The 16,856-nt window shown below is 42.6% G+C and overlaps 1 protein-coding gene across 7 annotated transcripts in view; it reads left to right on the forward strand.

Annotated features, from left to right (window-relative positions):
- The window catches only part of LOC307183726 (uncharacterized protein), a 675,341-nt gene that overhangs the window by 353,733 nt on the left and 304,752 nt on the right, over nt 1–16,856 (forward strand). For 4 of the 7 annotated variants that reach the window (XR_013827569.1, XR_013827570.1, XR_013827571.1 and 1 more), the window contains one exon: nt 14,126–14,215. The exons of 1 other annotated variant lie outside the window; for it this stretch is intronic. Coding sequence is in view for 2 of the 6 variants with exons in the window: in XM_079916659.1 (XP_079772785.1) it covers nt 4,428–4,552 (125 nt within the window). In the remaining 4 variants the exon portion in view is untranslated. Of the gene's footprint in view, nt 1–4,427; nt 4,553–14,125; nt 14,216–16,856 lie in introns of all 7 variants that reach the window. 2 more of the 7 variants (XM_079916659.1, XM_079916658.1) reach the window with 1 other exon arrangement.

Genomic DNA, 16,856 nt, shown 5'->3' on the forward strand with positions numbered 1-16,856 from the left:
TCTTGGAAGGTTTGTACAGGGGAGGGGGGACCACTCTGCATCCTGCCCACATAGCCTTGAGCTCCAGTGGATGACAAAGGCTTCTGACCATTGCCCACCGAGGACATGCATTTTCTGAAGTTCCTTTGACAGGGTCCTTCTGCACTTGGATTCCACCATGTGTTCATGTGTCTATAAAACTCTACTAATGTCCCATCATAGGGCAGGCCTCGCTGGGTGAGGAGTGGAGATGTCTGATTAACGTTAAGCAGACATATGAGATTCTGTCTTAGGTGCATGACTTGCTTTCTTAGTGACCTCATCGCAGAGCTGAAGCTACATGATATCTCTCAATAGCAGTTGTCCGTACGAGCACCTGTCCCTGGAGGAAGAGCTGCTGACATGGCAGAAGATCCTAGGCCCCTCCACCTGGTCCTTGACCATCCTCTCCATGTCTTTGCCTCTGCATGGCTTCTTTGGAAGAGACTGAAAGAACCTGTGGTAGAGAGAGAGTGGGAGCAGATCCTTATTAACTGTGCCACGCTGAAGCTCTTCTGATTCCCCTTGCCCTGAATTTGAGAACTCTGGATGGAGAAGCCCTGTTTGCATTGCTTTGTCATTCAGTTCTGTCAGTGCCATTTACCCTGGTTTTGTGGGACCACATGGACTTCAGTTACCTCAAAGGCAGTAGAATAGGAGTGGAACGTGGTAAAAATTACAGAAAGAAACTGAGCTTGGAAATAATGAATTAAAATTTGTTGGAAAACACAATGTTAAGATGTATACTACCACACCATATACACATCCAGTGTGAGGATGTGTACGCGCACACAGCCTGCAGGCACAGGTGTAGAATATGCAATGTGAGGTCATCGTCCCATGACTCAGTACATACCTGCCACGTCCAAGGCCAGCAGCTTAGAGTCAAGGAGCAATTCCCAGTCACCTTAGTGTGTCTCAAATAAGCAAAAAAAGCAGAGACATCCTCAAGAGTTTCTTACATGGCCAGGGGAAGGGAGACTGGATTCGAAGCTTGACGATAGCACATCAAGGAGGGTTTAGCAGGCATCCAGGCACACAGGAAGCGCTGAGTACAGTGACAACTTATTAGTCCATCTCTGAACAAGCAGACAGAATCACTCTGGCCCCAGGTGTGGCATTTTTGAGAAAAATGGGGTCTCCAATTTACTACTTGGCAGAAGGTTGCTTCACAGCATAATTGGAGACAGAGCCCACAAAGGTGACAAAACTAAATGAGCTGATCCACTACCTGAGAAGCTTTTGACCTTGTCCATCCCCCTTGGAAGAGCCAAGTAAACACCAGTCTCCTGGAGACAGCAGAGCTTTCACGAGAAAGGACTCCGGAAGCTGCCACTCACAGCCACCAGAGCCCTTGAGATTTACACAGCAGAGAAGGAAGACAAGTCTCCTTCCCATTGTGTGGCTTCTCTACCCTGCTCTGTCTGGATGTGCCACACACCCCCTCCTACCTTTCCATTCTGCGTATACTAGGGAAGAAGCCCAGTCCACTCAACAGGCATTTACTGAGCGTCTTCTGTGTGCCAAGTGCTGTGCTTACCCATATATCCTTGCGCCCCCAGCTGAGGGCATGAGTCACCATTTGAGATCATGAGGGATTATTAACTATTTTATTAATAACGACTGCTTCATACATATCTAAAATGTGCCAGGCAGTGAGCTAAAGAATTTTATATGTGTCATTTCAGTTAATGGTCCCAACGATCTAGTGAAGTCAGACCTATTATTATATGTGAGGCTCAAAGAGGCGAAATAGCTTATGGATATAGAATTAGCAGGTGGTGGAACTGGGTGTGAACTCAGGTTCCAGAGTCCACACTTCAGCCAGATCACTAAGGAGAGGTGAGCCAGGCAGCGAAGTGGGAGTGAAGCCTCTCTGTGCCTTGGTCAGGATCTGGGCAACATCATTGCTGAAGTGTTGATGACACATGGCTTTCTGGAATGGGACCATGGCCGGCAACAGAAGAGGGAGGGATGTGGGAGTACAGCTTTTGCTCCAAGAACTCCCTACAGGCCTCTGTGTTCCTCCAAAGTCTAGCTGCGCCACCCAGGCCAGGAGCTTTGCTATTACACAAACCTCTGTTCTGTTGCTTCCCAGAGCAGTGACCCTGGACAGCTTCCTTAGCTTCTCTGAGCCTCAGTTTGGTTCTCTATGGAAGGAGTTGATATTCCTCCCGCTTCAAGTGCATCAGAGGATTAAATGAGCGACTGCGTTTAAAACAAAGTCCGCCACAAAGTGGATGATCAATGAGAACTCACCAGATCATCTCCTCTTAACTCGAAGGATCATGGCTGGCCTCTGAACCCAGATGTACTGTAATCATTCACTTATTCCTCTTTCCTGGCATCGCACAGACTTGATCCATTCAGTTAATGTAATAATGCTGGCTCTGGCCTCAGAATGCCAGGGTTCAAATCCTGTCTCCACCGCTTACTACAGTCTTGAGCACATTACTTGAATTCTCTGAGCCTTAGTCTTGTTACCTGTAAAAAGGAGATAGTCATGGTACCTACAATGTAGGGTTGATATGAAGATTAAATGAGATAATCCATGTAAAGCAAAGTGTCCAGCACATAGTAAGCCTTCAATAAATAGTACACAGTAAGAGAGAAAAAAAGCTATAAACCAATATTTATGCAGCATTGTCTGTGTGTCAGACACAGCACTAGATGCCAGGGATACTGCGGTAAATGAACTGACCTGGTCGCAGCCTCCCTGGAGGTCCCAGAGTCCAGAGAGGAAGACTCACAAACCAGTAAACCAAGAGATAAATCTAACATTACAAATGGTGGCTCAGCCTGGGGGAAAAATGAACATGGTTTGGTGATAGAGAGTAACAGGTGGGACCTACCTTGTGAAGGTCAAGAAAGGTTGTGAAGTCTGAAAAATTCTGCATATTATAGTTCCCCTCTTCAAAATTCATCATGTTCGTTAACATATTAAAGACTGAGAAATCTTCAGTAAAGAAGTGAAGAAATCCATTTAATTTTGTTTAACCTAGGTTTTTCCAAATTGTTTTGACTACAGTTGATTTTTCCCTGCAGAAGACCTTTCAATCATCTTTTAAAAGTTAATGTTCTGCTGAGCACATTTCAGAGGCTGAACTCGGCTAATATTTCTCTGTAATTAGCTGTTTTTGGCAGCCCCAGGCAAGACTCTTTCATTTGCTTATTCTTTGGATTACAATGACAATACTGCTTGTGAAAAATGTGTTTCCAGGTGTCACATTCATCCTGTTTTTCTTCAGTGCTATTGATTCCTTCTCTCTCTTTGAACTTCTTTCTTGGTGTATTTCTTCGTGTCTCTTTGTTAGCAAACTGGTTTTCACTCTGTCTTTTTGCAGAGGGGTGAAAAAGCTCCTTTTCAACGGGCAGTGAATTAAGGTGAGTTATACAGCGGGCATCACAGCATGAAGGCTCGAGAGCATTTTCTCAGAGCCAGCCCGAGGCATCTGTACCTGGGTTGTGAGAGCAAATGTCCTGTTTAGAATTCAGAAGTGACAGTGAGGCCGTCAAGCCAGCGGGCAAAGATGTCCAGGATATTCCCTGATTCGCAGCAGCAGGTAAGAAGAGAGAGAAAAGAGATACAGAGCTTCCAACCTCGGTGTCACTCTCCAGAGTAAGTGAGGCTGATCCAGTGCTGCTCAGCTTCACAGTAGAGCCTGGAGTAGGCAAAGAATGACCTTGGGGCGCAGGAAAATGTCCTTGTGCACAAAATGTTTCATACTTCAAACTTGAGAGGGAACCAGAAATTCTACTATTTGTCTACCATGGGGAGGGCTTAATAAAATACCAGTATTTCCTGAAATTGAATTGCAGATATTTCATGAACTTGGAATCAGATGGACCTGTATTTGTATCCTGACACCACACTGAAGCTCTGGGACCTTACTTACCCTCTCTAAGCGTCAGATGTCTCATCCATGAAGTGGGGCTACTGCCACACACCTGGTATGAGGATTAGCTGGGAAGGTGGCAAGTGCAGTGGCAGGCACTTGGTAGGGTATTTTAAAAGGACATTTTGCCTCTCCTGCCCTTTGTGAGCCACAGTCAGCTGGTAGCACCACCAGGGTGAGTAATTCACTAGATTTAGTCCTATCGCGGAGTGGGGGCAGGGAGCAATGGTGAGGAATAGAAAAAAGGATTTGAAAATGTAGGAACACTCAAATATCTGGAGCACGGGGCCCCCAGGGCTTGCACCCCACTGGCTGCAAACAGTGAAGTGTGGAGGCCTTAGAGGCATATAGAGAAGGAAGGAAATGTAGGGATGAGTATGGGAGGGCTCAGGCTCCAGGGAACACTTTGGATCCCTGACACCATGGCTCAGAGCAAGACGTGGACCTGCAGTACACAGTGAGAGCCAAGGACCAGTTGTGTGACTGGAGGTGATGTTCTGCTCTGTTCCCCAGGTGGCCACCTGGTCAGCAGCAAAGCGCCGTCTTTCTCTTCCCGAGGGTGCCGCAACTATTGGCACTGAGAAGTATACCGGACAGGGCTTTAAAAGATCATCCCACTCAGCTTCCTCGTTACACAGGTAGAGAAGCTGAATCACGGGACGAAGACTGTTGTACTCGGTGGGACAGTGTAATCTAAGAAACCCGGCTCTTAACCCCCAGTTTCCTCTTTCCACTAGACCTAATACTATACACCAGGACAAATAAATAGCCTTGCATGGGGAAAACTTCCCTGCTAAGCTTCTGCTTTGGGAACTAGGAGTGTCTCAGTACCTGGCATAATGCACAATGCCAGCCAGTGTATTTGAACCCAAATATAAAGAAGACATCTTTTTTTTTTAATTACTTATCTCCATGATATCATTTTATTTATTTATTTTTAAAAACATCTTTATTGGAGTATAATTGCTGTACAATAGTGTGTTAGTTTCTGCTTTATAACAAAGTGAATCAGCTATACATAGACATATATCCCCATATCTCCTCCCTCTTGCGTCTCCCTCCCACCCTCCCTTTCCCACCCCTCTAGGTGGTCACCAAGCCCCGAGCTGATCTCCCTGTGCTATGTGGCTGCTTCCCACTAGCTATCTATTTTACACTACCAAAGAAGACATCTTTTATTCTTTCCCTTTGCTCCTTCCTCTTTTTGCCTTTTTTGAACACGGTGATGGTGCAGCGACCATTCTGTGACCCTGAGGATACTTTGAGGATGGGGCCAAACACCAAGGAGGAAGGGGAGAAAAGGGGAAGGAGGCTGGGCCATTGAAAGCATCATGGAGCCACCATGCAGTCTGGACTGTCAACTGTGGGCTTATTTTACATGAGAAAAAGTCTCCATTTTACAGAGGGTGTGGGCATGGGTATGGACCTATAATATAATGTCAGACAAGCTTGACTACAAATTCCAGCTCTTTATGACTTTAAACAGCCTAGTTAATTTTTTTCTGGAATTTCCATTTCTTTGTAATCACATAAATACTGATTGCCATTAATTACTCTGTGGCAGGAGTTGTGCTGCCTACTTTACGTGCATCATAGAGCGAGTGTCACCTCCATTGGACAGATGAGAAAACTGAGGCTGAGGTTGGCAAGTAAGTTGCCTAAAAAGGAATTCAGACCTAGAATTATCTAACTGTGGACATCTATGTTCTTAAAACAACAGGTGTCCATACCAAATGGATGAAAAAGTTCTACGTCAAGGTTTGTTGCGAGGATTATGTAAAATTGTGTACCGAATGGAACACAGGAAGCCCTCACTAAATGGTAGCTACTATAATAATTTTTAGATAAAGGTTTTTTTTTAATTTTATTTTTTGGTTTTGTTTGTTTGATTTATGAGACCTAGAAAAAAATCTGTGGACAAAAAGGGAGTAATCCCAGAAGGTAAAGTGAAAGGATTAGGATAGGAGAGAATTTTTCCTCTGTTATTCCTGGCAGTGGCCAATTATTTATAGACAATTAGAAGCTAGTACTTTCTACTGTATCTCAAGGCCACTCAGAAGGGGCCCTGGACTGGGAATAGTAGGAAATGCGTTCTAATCCCAGTGTATTAATAACTCACTGTGTGAACCTAGACAAATCCCTTCCATTTTCTGGATTCTCGTTTTCTGCTCTGTAAAAGGAGATAGTTAGATTGGGTTATCTCTAAGGACCTCTTCCTGTTTCTTCTCTGATCATTTCACGCTCACGCAGAATGGGCGTACCCCCCATAGAATACTTATTTCAATGAAGTCTTCAGTTCCTCATTTCAAGATACTATATATTCATACTCAAGACCTATATTAATTTCAAGGCCACTACTCATATATGTTAATTTTAGCACCTTATCACCGTATCATTTTTCCTTAACACAGGTACTACAGTTACTTCCAAAAATTCCTTTTAAGGTATTAGAAGTAAGGAAAACTTACAGATAAAATCAAAGTATCAATAATCCTAAAATTGGACTTCCTTTCCAAATTATGTTTTGTTTAGACCGCTATAAAAAATGCATCAGGATTTCCCACCTGACAACAACACAAGGTGTTTACAAGCTTTCAGGATAAAGAAGAAGCAGCCCAAATTACACATGCATTCGTAGAAAGGCCGTAAATCACTTGAGTGACTCTGGCAGCTGTCCTAATAAAAGCTGCATTCTACACTCACTCTGGCCCATTATATATAGATTCCAAGATCCCAAGGTCCCCAAGCTGTCAGCAGTGGGAATAATTGTGAGCAAGATTCAGAGACAGTCTTGGGGAAGATACCTATCCAGGAGATTGCTGGAAATTGGTGTTATCTTCTCAGCACCAGCCCCTACAGGCCCATCCCCAGAGGGCAGAATAAGAGCCCATGATCCAAAGTATTTAGGAAAATATAGGGAAGAAGTTCCTAGTCAGCAGCTACTTATAGGCAGTGACTTTCTTGTCATCATAAGAAGGCAGGTCACCTCTTAATGATGATGTCGAGGGATCAAACTTTAGGTAGAGGTTGGCCTCAATGAATGTCATCTTCCCTTCTATCAAGACTGACTAGGAGTGCAGGTTTTGTTTGCTGTTGCTGTTAACTGAACTCCAGAGTTTGTTTGGGTTTCATTAGTTTCTCCATGAATGTCCTCTTCCTGTTACAGAGAAATCCAAGGAACCACACTGCACTTAGTTGTTATGCCTCCTTAGTTTCCTGGGGTCTGTGACAGTTTCTCAGTCTTTCCTTGTTTTTCATGACCTTAACGATCCTGAGGATAACTAGCCAGGTACCCTGTGAAGTCCCCCAAACTTGAGTATTTCTGATGTTTTTCTCATTGTTATATGGCTGTTATGGGTTTTTTGAAAGAGTAAACAGAGGTTAAAGAAGTAATATCATACCAGGGGACACGTGACATCACATGACAACACTGGCGAAGTGAACCTTCCTCACCTGGTTAGGGTGGTGTTTGCCGCGTCTCTCCACTGCAAAGTTCCCGTTTTCTCACTTGCCTCTGTTCTTCAGGCATGAGTCACTAAGCCTAGCCCACCTTCAGAGGGCGAGAGGGGACAGAAATTAAGCAGTAAGATCCATAAGTGGTATCTTTTTAAATTGTTCATTTGAGCTGTTTTTGCTGGTATTTAAAAGAACAATTTATTTTTGCATGTTGACCTTCCAGCTAACAACCTTACTAATTCACTTATTAATCTAAAAACTTTCTTTGAATTCTTCTGAAATTTCTAGGTACAAAATCATATCTATTGTGAAAAATGACTATTTTATGTCTTCCTTTCCAATCCTTAAACATTTATCTTTTTTTCTGCCTTATGACACGGACTTTCAGTATAATGTGAAATCGACATAGTTATAGCAAGTATCATTGTCTCACTCTCAGAGAGAAAGTTTTCAACACTTTACCATTAGGTATAGAAATAACCTATGTGGTATTTAGAAAGTTCCCTTCTATTTCCATTTTGCGAAGAGTTTTTATTATGAATAGATGTTGGATTTTAAGAAATCTTTTACTGTATCCGTAAAATTGATCATATGATTTTTTTATTTTGTGAAGGTGGTAAAATGTATTGATCCATTCCAAATGCAAAATCAACCTTGAATTCCTAGAATTAATGTGATCAAGATGTATTAGCTCTTTTTTGTCTTGCTGAATTTGGTTAACAAATTTTTTTTTTTTAGAATTTATGCAGCTGTGTGCATGAGTTATTATAGCCTCATTAAATGAGGTGGGAAATGTTTCATTTTTTTTATCATCAAGAAGAGTTGTTCTAAAAATTCTTGTATCCCTTTCTTAAATGTTTGATAAAATTTACATGAGGAGACACCTGAGTCTGCATTTTGGTGGTGGGGGTGAGGGGCAAGTTTTAAATTATGGATTAAATTTCAGTAATATTTAGAGGAGCATTCATATTTCTTCTGTCAGTTTTGAAATTTTAATTTTTCTAGAAATCTATTTCATGTAAACGTTCAAATCTATTTACATACATTAGCTTACAGTATTCTTCTTTTACGGTGTTCTTTGTTCATTCCTGATGTTTGGTATTTGTGTCTGCTCTCAATTTTTTTAACTTGATCTGTCTTGTCATGGTTTATCTGATTTATTAGTCTTTATAAGACCAACTGTTTCTCTTTATTTTATTGATTTCTGGTAGTACCTTTATTGTTCACTTCCTTTTACTTTGGATTCAATTTACTCTTATTTTTCTAATTTTTTTGAGAAAAACTTTTTTTTTTTTTTAGCGGTATGCGGGCCTCTCACTGTTGTGGCCTCTCCCGTTGCGGAGCACAGGCTCCAGACACGCAGGCCCAGCGGCCATGGCTCACGGGCCCAGCCGCTCCACGGCACGTGGGATCCTCCCGGACCGGGGCACGAACCCACATCCCCTGCATCGGCAGGCGGACTCTCTACCACTGTGCCACCAGGGAAGCCCACCAAGAAAACCTTTTGTTAATGCCTAGACTTCTGATTTCATAACCTTCTCCCTCTGCCCCACTTATATGTATTTCAGGCCGTTAATGTATCTCAAATACACCTTTAGCTTAATGTTACAATTCTGATGTTATTCTTTTTTATTATTTTGTTTAAATATTTTCAGATTTCTACTATAATTTCCATATTGACCCATGGTTTATATGGAACCGTGCCTGCTAATTTTGAAACATATGGGGATCTTCTAAGACACACACACACATATTTTCTGCTTGTTCTCAGTGGGGAGGTTGGTCTTTAATCTCTCATTTCCAGAAGCAGAATTCCCTTTCCTCTTTATTTTTGAATACTTTGTAAAGACTTACTTCTCAATGAAGCTCTCTCTAATCAACCCCGTTCCATTCTCTTCCCTCAGCATATCCTGTCTGGTTCCGTACTGCTCAATCTGCTCCTGTATTTCCAACAATGGGAGTTATGCTTGCATCCATGCTCCTTCCCACCGCTGCTTACACCCAGGACATTGTATTTTAATTCATCCATTCCTCACCTCAGCACCTCACATGTAGGGGGAAATGCCACGGATGTATTCCAGCCCCTGGCTGACAGGTTAGCCTGCCACTGGTCATGCCTCTCGAGCGGGCATCAACCACTGCCTGCTGGTAGAGATATGATGGTCAATGGTCAGTGACTGACTTTGATGCAGTTACCCTGCTAGACACACAGCTGGCCACTCTCACAAGAGTAGGAGTGCTTGTTTTCCCACCTGGCTTCTCTCCTATATCTGGAGCTCTGGCTTTGTTATCTGAGTTCAGAAGCCTTGAGTACTGTGGAACAAGATGGGTCTGAATCAAGCATTGGCCCTTCTGAAGCTCAGATGCGGCACCTAATGGAGATTCTGTCAACTTGGACTCTTATCACAATTGTTTAGAGAGAAAAATGAGGGTGTTTGGGAGTGATTTAGCTGTGTGGATTGTGGTGACTTGCCTTGCTACTGATTTTATATATTCAGGGGTCTCTAAAGTGATTGTTCTTGGAATGGTCAACCACCACCACATCGATTTCTATGAATCTGATGGTATCTGGAGAGGGTCCAGTCCTGCTTGGCAGGATACATTGGGAAGTGAAGTGGCAGGCCCTTTCTAATGAGGCTCTGAGAGCAGAATGTTGAATATGGAGGAGTGAGGGAGGGAGGTGGCAGGCTCAAAGCAGGTTGCTTTAAACACAGCCAGCATGGTCCACTTATGTGTCCCCTTTACTTCATGTGCAAATCCAGTCCTGTCCTATAGTTGGACATTCATTCCCCCCCGCCCCACCTGCCCCAACCCTGGGATTCTGGACGCTAAGATAAGAGGGGCCCCAGAAAATTTTAGTATAAGAGGTAATTACTTAGTCCTAATACCATTCTTATTTGAGTTCGTATTTGCACATGAGAAGAAATATATGTATCAGTAAAAAAGGTAAATGCGTTAGCAGTGATTATCTTCTGGTAGAAAAAACATGGATTTTTATAATATTCCACAATTACTTTTTATATTCAGAAATATATTGGTATGGCCAAAAATATATTTCAATAAAGGACTATGTCCTCTGACTCAATGGTCCGCCTCTTGGAATATATCCTAGATTAGTAATTTAAAACACAGGAAATATAGAAATATAGTTAAACATGATGATCTATAACAAACTAGTTTTTGTAACAGTGAATGAGCTATACTTTTAAAAATAATCTAAATATGCAGTAAAAAGGATATATAGGATTACATAAATGTTGACACAGTTATAGTGTGGACTATTATGCAGACTTTAAAAACATTTTTAAAGGGTTTTTAAAGATTTGGGAGAAAGCACAGTGTGTACTGTGAAAAGAAAAATGTGACTTTCAAACTTTCTTCACAATGTAATATGTTTTAAATATAATTATAATTCTGTACAATATACAGAAAAATGTTCAGTAGGTAGCTTTGGATGGCAGAATACTGGGTGACTTTCGCATATTTTTTTCTACTTCGTTTAACTTTTCCTTAGTGAACATGGTTTATACACACATATACACACACATATCCATTGAAAAATTCATATCAGAAGGAGCTTTAAACCCTGGGAGTTAGAGGTTTGCTTACTTAAACTCTGAGGAGAGCAATTGAGGCTTAAATGAATATAAATTTTTATGTTCATATAATTTTTTCCCTAAATTCAACATTAAATGCCTATGCAGTTATTGAACCAATATCTAGAATAACCTCACCAATTACTTGGAAATCGTGTTAAATGGAAATGCAAAGGCACACAACTCAAATGAGCCAGAGGGTCTGAGGTCAGATGTTATTCCATCTTCAGAAGATGATACTCCAGCAGGTGCATTAATCAGCCTCTGTCTTTCTCTAAATAAATGCTTATTCTGCTCAGAGACCAAGTTCTAATTTGATCTATTCATACTTGAGGGGGTTGGCATTTATAATTCATTATGGGCTTTGGCTTATTGCTACATTCCTCACATTGCCACCAGACTGTACAACTGTGAGAGGCACAGTTCTCTGTGTTCAGCACATCCTGGACCACTCCATGCAAGCCGTCTTGAGAACTGTCCTCTAGGATGTATTTTCCACATAGCATTCTGGTGGGCAATGCCCCCTGGAGTAGCAGGGTCCCCGAATTTTACACAGATTCCTGCTGTACTTGACTTCTCACCTCTCTTCTCCCATCTAACTTCATAATTCAGTTGGGAATTGTTTATATTAACCAGAAACTGAAATAACGGTCAATATAGACATCAGAGGAGGAAGTGGAGGTAGTTAAAAATGTGGAGAAATGTGACAGTTCTTACCCAAATCAGATTCTATAATCCTTAAAATAGCAAGTGTTTTAAGCTTCACTTCCTAAATAGAGGTCTACTGACTCTACTGTTATGGGAAATTGTGATCAAATCAATACTGTATATTACTAATATTATATTGCAATGTGCCAAGTTTGAATGGGAACAGTAGGTTTAAAGCAGGGTCATTAGTTTGATTGGCTAAATTGTTTAAGTGGCTGCACATTATGATTATAGTATATATGAAGATTCAATCAAAGCTGAGCTCCCGCCTCCCCCGATCCCCCAACAAAGAAACAAAGGGTAAAAGTTTTTTTAAGAAAGAGCGTCCTCATCAGGGTGGCTAGTCTCGTCCATGCTGCAGTAGAATAATCCCCCCCCCCACGTCTTAGGCTTACAGCAACAAAGGTTTGTCCCTCACGTCAGTCTGATGTGGATTGGGGACTTCCTGAGTGATGTTTCTACAAGCAGTGGCTCAGGGACCAAGGCCTCTTCCATCCTGCTGTTGCACCGTCTTGGAGTCTTTTGCTTCTGACTGTTCAGATCGATGACAGAGAGAGGTACCAAAGAGAAAGCACTCCCATTTTTAATTCATATAACCCCCCCCCCCCCAAAGAAAAGATGCTTAGTTACTGGCTATTCAGTGAGGAGTTACAGCCTCTGCCACAGGCGGGAAGTGAATTGTTGCATTCTAGCTGGAACAGTTTGTTTCCATCAGGGAGCTCATGTATCTCATGCGGTAGCTTGGTACCTTCTGGGCTCCTGTGTGAGTCTCCCAAGGAGAATGAATCTGTCTACAGGGCTAGTGAGTTCCTGACATGAAACGCACCTATCCTTTCAACCATAGCCCACTTTGGTCACATTTTCTTTAAACTAACACATACATTCATTCCCTAGGACATGTGCGTATTCTGACTTTCCAGTTTCCTTGAGAATCGAGACATCCACCTCTGGACTTTTATTCACCCTGCTCCTTTCTGCCATGATGACCCCTCTACTCTAACTCCAAACCCTACTTGTTGAAATCCTTCCTTTTTTAGGAAACATTTTGAATGATGCCACTTTTTTTTTTTTTTTTTTTTTTTTTTTTTTTTTTTTTTTGCTGTACTCGGCCCTCTCACTGTTGTGGCCTCTCCCGTTGCGGAGCACAGGCTCCGGACGCGCAGGCTCAGCGGCCATGGCTCATGGGCCCAGCCGCTCCGCGGCATGTGGGATCTTCCCGGACCGGGACACGAACCTGTGTCCCCTGCATCGGCAGGCGGACTCTCAACCACTGCGCCACCAGGGAAGCCCTGATGCCACTTCTTTCATGAAGTCTCTGATCCTATCAATTAAATGTTCATTTATTTAACAGATATTATTGAACATTTCTTAAGTGAGAGGCACTGTCTTAGTCCCTGAAGAACTAGTGTCAAACAAAATAGATAAATTCTCTCATCTTGTGGAATTTTATCTTCCAGTTGAAAGAGACAATAATAAAGAAAGTAAAGGTTTTTAAAATCACCAATTGTAGTAACGGCTGTGAAGAAAAGAGAGTATTGTGACAAAGGGAGGTGGACTGCTTTAGTTTGGACAGAAGCCTTTTTAAGAAGGTAACACGTGGGCCGACACTTGAATGTGTGCACTTCCTTCGTCCAGGGCTCACGGCAGAGTGTTTGTACCACTTATAAAATGCTTCTCATAATCTACATGATATTTGTTTTCCCTCTACCTCCTGGCCCAATATGGTAGATTATGAGCTTCCTGAAGGAAAGAGCTATGTCTTATTTATCCCTTTCACTGAAATAACTTTAAATTCTAATTTCTAATTATGACATCTAATCAAACGGCTAATACCTAACATAGTGCCTGGCACTTAATAGTTGCCTAATAAATGGAAACCTAGCTTACTGAACACACACACACACACACACACACACACATAAGTGTTCAGACATGAGTGTTGGATTGAAGAGAATTGAATTGACTAGACATCATCAGAAGTAACCCACAATGTTAAAAACAGACAGTTTCCTCAGGTCTAGCTTGACAGTGAGTCAGCCTCTCTGTGGCATCTCTCAAGTCATTTTGAGAGTCATCCCCACTTCCTCCGTATGCCACTCTGAGCACACAGCTAGCCCAAAGGAATTTCTTGGCATCCAAGCACATTTCCTCATGCAATTTAGTGGCTAGGGCTCATGCTTAAAAGAATAGGATAAAATATATTCTCCTACGGAGCATGGCATCTTGTCAAAGAGTGAATGTGGAGTGCACTAGACTGCTCTAGCTATCAATCAGTACAGTCCTGGCCAGTTTCTAGAGTACTGAGTGGAGAAGGCCATACTGGACTTAATACCCTTGTTGTTACAAGGCAAACGGTATAATACTACTTTTATTATTGTTAGCGCTGTTGTTATTATTTTGTTTCCGAGCAAAGCCCTTGACCTGTCTTATTTCTTTTAATCCTCCCAACAGCCTTTTGAAATCAATTCTATTACCTTCATTTTCCATAATGAAGAGCTGAAGTTTCCCCAAGTTAAGAAACATGTCTAGCTGGCAGAGCTGGTAAGTGGTAGAGCCGTGTTCGGAAGTCTCATTCCAGAGCCCATGTGTGTCATCGAAACTCTAAGACAGACATTGTTCTATTAATTAACTTGGCACTGCCTCTCCTGTGTAAGGCAGGGAACATTTCCCGGGACTTCCTTCGCCATGTGGTCCTGAGTTAGGGCCACCAGAGGAACTTGTATGAGGTTTGGGAAGTGGAAGTGAAGCAGAGGCTGTCCTCTTACAGGGGGAGCAGTTAGGCACAATGAGGAATGATGCCCAGGTGCCTGGGAAGCCTCAGCCAGCCCCTGCTCTCTTCCTGTTGCTCGTGCAGTTCATCTGTTTCTGCCAGCCAATAGCAGCCTCAGGTGCGCTCCCACGTGGTCGGTCACCGGCTGCAGGTGAATTCCTGAGGGGCAGCTGATTCTACAGAGCAGGAGTTTCCCAGCCCTGTCCAAGAACTTCCCCTTTGTAACCCTTTGTTGACAGCCAGGTGCACACAGCTTCTCATGTTTTCCTACAAGCTCTGACCCGTCCGCCTTCACCAGCGTATCAGGTGTGTGTGGCTTGTGACTCTGATTCTCTGACGCCTACTTCAAGGTTTTCATTTTCCTATATCACCATTTGTATGAACAATGATTCTTCCACTAAATCCTTTATTCTCATAATAGTTGTAGAGGCTCTGTTTTCATGATTGACACACATGTGAAATAGACATGATAATGATGAGACCACCACTCCCTGCAACGTAGCAAATGCCTCATGCTAAGGGCTCTGTATGCATTACCTGGTGATTCTGCAGATTCTCTCTTACATGAGGCCATTTCTGAGTTATGCTGGCCGTTCTTCTGGCAAAGAAAAGGACTGGGTTTATAAAAAGTAATTTATGACTAAAAACCCCAGCAAGGTGACTTTCTCAAACACATAGGATTTTGGTGCTGATGTGCCTGCCTGTTTAATTGCCCTCTTTAGTGCTCTAGTCTCTCAAAAGGATTATTTTCATGAGCCGTGAGTGACTTAGCTCATATGGTGACGTGTATCCTTCATCTGCTGCAACTGAGAGGCGTTAATCAGCACGCTCACAAGGTGACTCACCAGGGATGTTCTTGCCAAGCGAGGATTGGGTGTTCAGACAGCCCCCATGTCAGAGTGAATGTAAGCCTCCAATTTCACTTCACCTCCTTAAAAATCTTTCCCTTTCAAGAATCGCTCTCCAGTTCCAGCTCCACAAGCTGTGTGATAAATATTTTTATGCCAAAAATTAGCCTTGCAAAGGGCAAACTTTATCATTCTTTCCAAAGGATGACCACAAACGTTTCATTCAAGGATGATGAAGCCCTTGATGCCATCATTATCAATTCGCCTTCTCATACCAGCACCCTGATCCCATCTCTTAAGTGTACGTATCACCACATGTCCAGAGGCAGGAAGCTATATGCAGCCCTTCTTTATTTGACCACTGCAGTGAGTCACATTGTGTGAACTGATAGCCCTTCAAAGCCTTGCCTGCAAAAAACTCTCAATTCCCAATGAGTGGGTACCATAGCCACCTGTACATTCCACTTTTTGAGAAGTTAAGAATCCTACCTTATAAGAATAGCTAACCCTCATCTGACCTCATAGAATGGAGGGATGCAGGATTCAGGCCTGGGACGTTCATAAGGAGCTGCCTGTGGTTATAGGCATAAGAGGGACCAATGATTCTGAAAGTGGGTACCCCACAACACCAAGGTATAGTGTAATGAAGTGTCTTCTGCTCCCCTAAATGACTCCTTGACACTATTCCTTGATCACTGTAAGTCCATAGGTCCAACAATTAGCTCGCTACCTTACACAGAGAGAAAACTCAATAAAATGGTAGATGAATGAATGGCAAATGAAAAAAGTCCATAGGAATCCATGTGTGAGAGGACTAAGGCTTTTCTTCAAGGGGAAGTAACTTGGATCACAACATAGCAATAAGCAGAGTTTCAAGGGACTTGGGTGCCTGTTTATAAATTGTGTCTTTTAGGGTGAGCTCCATCTGTACCCAGTGAAAATGTGGCCCTCAAGACTTCCTGCATCCAGAGATACGGACAGATGGTGGCTAGAGGGACCAACTCAGCCACTTAGCTGGCTTCCTAGTACCAATCCGTGTACCACCTGAGAGAAAGGTGTATTTCAGGTAGAGACCCGTGAGTTTGATGAGCAGACCATGACTTTACCCAGCCCGTCATGTGACTGGATGTACCTGTTTATAAAACACCTCTCTGAGGTTAGATGTACTATATGTGATCAAAAGATCCATCAGTCTACCTACAGGATATGGGTCTTGCCTCATTGTCCTAACCCTCTAACCACCCGACTCCCCATAGCACACCATTCCCATCTTCCTTGACTCAGTGTTGTCTGTAAGTACATACGCTTGAAATGAAAAATGGCAATAATGATGGTGATGATGATGGTGATGGTGATGCTGGTGAGCCTTTAAGAAGTGCTTGAAAGGCTAGGTACCTCTTTTAAAATTTGATCTCCATGCAGCAGCAGCTATTATTCTCATTTTACGGATGAAAAAACTAGGTCTTAGAGTAAACATCTTGCGAGGGTTAATTAGAGCTTAATTTGCTTACTTGATTGATCCTTTGCGCTCTGAGGAAAGCACCCTTGTTTTCTTCTGTTTTCT

Source organism: Stenella coeruleoalba (assembly GCF_951394435.1).
Source record: "Stenella coeruleoalba genome assembly, chromosome: 3".
Lineage (NCBI taxonomy): Eukaryota > Metazoa > Chordata > Mammalia > Artiodactyla > Delphinidae > Stenella > Stenella coeruleoalba.